General features: G+C 58.8%; 1 protein-coding gene across 1 annotated transcript in view; it reads right to left on the bottom strand.

The window, feature by feature from the left end:
- FBXL18 (F-box and leucine rich repeat protein 18) overlaps positions 1-1,634 on the bottom strand; it is a 41,934-nt gene that overhangs the window by 19,125 nt on the left and 21,175 nt on the right. The window contains exon 8 of the mRNA XM_023532764.1: positions 1,543-1,634. Within this exon, the coding sequence (XP_023388532.1) occupies positions 1,543-1,634 (92 nt within the window). The remainder of the gene's footprint in view (positions 1-1,542) is intronic.

A 1,634-nucleotide genomic window follows, 5' to 3' on the forward strand; every position in this document is an offset into this window, starting at 1 on the left:
GACAAAGGGTGTGAACAACGCTGCCCTCCACGTAGCAGATCTGCCTCTCACGGGGCAGCGGGCTAGCGATTCTGAAACTGCCTCTGGCGTCTGCTCGGACTGACAAGTCCGCAAACACACTGTGGGTAACTGGAGCCGGTTTGTCTGCTGTTGGAGGGAGAAGTTACAAGTCCGGAGGGGGCGGGCTACGGGGAACCCTGCGGCGCTGGCTGGGAATCTGAGATGTACCAACTCGTTTTCAATGTCAATGCAAATGGACAGTATGGAAATAAACACAGGTGTGTGAGTGTGTGTGTGTGTGTGTGTCCGTGTGTGTGTGTGTTAACACGGAGCTCGATTTCCTGCCCTGCCCAGGAGAGGGCCTAGGGCGATGACACCCCGGGAGCGACGAGCACGCTGACGCCCCGACTGTGGGCTCCAAACACTGCTCTCCCACGGGAGGAACCGGGCTCCTCGCAGAGATGTCGGATGCAGGGCTGGGGCAGGGAAAACACAGGTGAGACCACACGGGTGCTCGAAAAAGGAAACGGCACGTTGACAAGGCGCGGGGCTCAATCTAGAATGAGACCCCTACGGCCAAAGCCGGAACGAGCTGGGCAAGAACACAGTGAGAGCAGTGGACTGAAACCCGCGTGAAACCCACTGGATAAAATGAATATCCATGAGCCCAAAGCGAAGGCGTAAACAGGTAGACGGGGGAGACAGGCCTTTCCTAGAGTCCCCGTTAACAAACGCGGGAGGAATAATGGAAACAAAACGATCGCAAACGTCAAAATGGTAACTTACGGATCCACGAGGGACACTCGGATGAGTGGGTGACGTCCGATGGGAGACGGGGCAGCCAAGCCCCACCCGCAAGACGTCCGTTCATTAGCCGGGAACGACAGTGACTTTACAGCGGAGAAAGCTGGCAGACACCACCTAACCAAGCGATCGAGGCCAACCTCTCACCATCGAAGGACAGGACGACGCCACGTGTCCCTGACATGCTACCCTGAGAAGGACACAGCATCACCTCTGCTTTTCTGGACAAAAACCATCAGACAAACCCAAACGGATGCACATTCTACCAAATACCAGCCAGTGCTCTTCAAAAGCGTCAAGGTCGTGAAAGACCGAGAGAGACCGAGAACAGCCACGGACTGAAGGCCAAGGGGACATGACAGTTGGGCCCGACGAGGGCTCTGCAGTGAACCCTGGAGCAGAAGGGCCAGTGGGAAGCCGGCGAAATCCCGAGGTCCGAGGCGGACCAGTGGCACTGCACTGTTCGCCCCTGGCTTCGATGACCATGCTGTGGGAACACGGCGGGTGACGTTACTGGGGCTTCACCTCCATAGAACATGAACCGTGTGGCAGGGAGAAGCCCAGGGAGACGAGGTCCTGGACGGCTGCGACTGGACAGCGACCCTTCATTCCCACCCCACCTCTGCCCGGCGGTTTAGTAACTTCGGGCGTTCGATGAAGCCCGAGGGAGGAAGAGTGACCAGGGCCCCTGTGGGGACAGGGCTGCTGAGACGGCACTGCCCGCCCGGGCCCACTCACCTTCGGAGGAGGGACTGCTGCAGGCTCTTGCAGGTGGCGAGGGACTCCCCGGTGAACATGTGGCACATGACGACGTGCAGGCAGCGGGCCAT

Source organism: Pteropus vampyrus, unplaced genomic scaffold (genome assembly GCF_000151845.1).
Source record: "Pteropus vampyrus isolate Shadow unplaced genomic scaffold, Pvam_2.0 Scaffold90, whole genome shotgun sequence".
In the NCBI taxonomy this organism is placed as follows: Eukaryota; Metazoa; Chordata; class Mammalia; order Chiroptera; family Pteropodidae; genus Pteropus; species Pteropus vampyrus.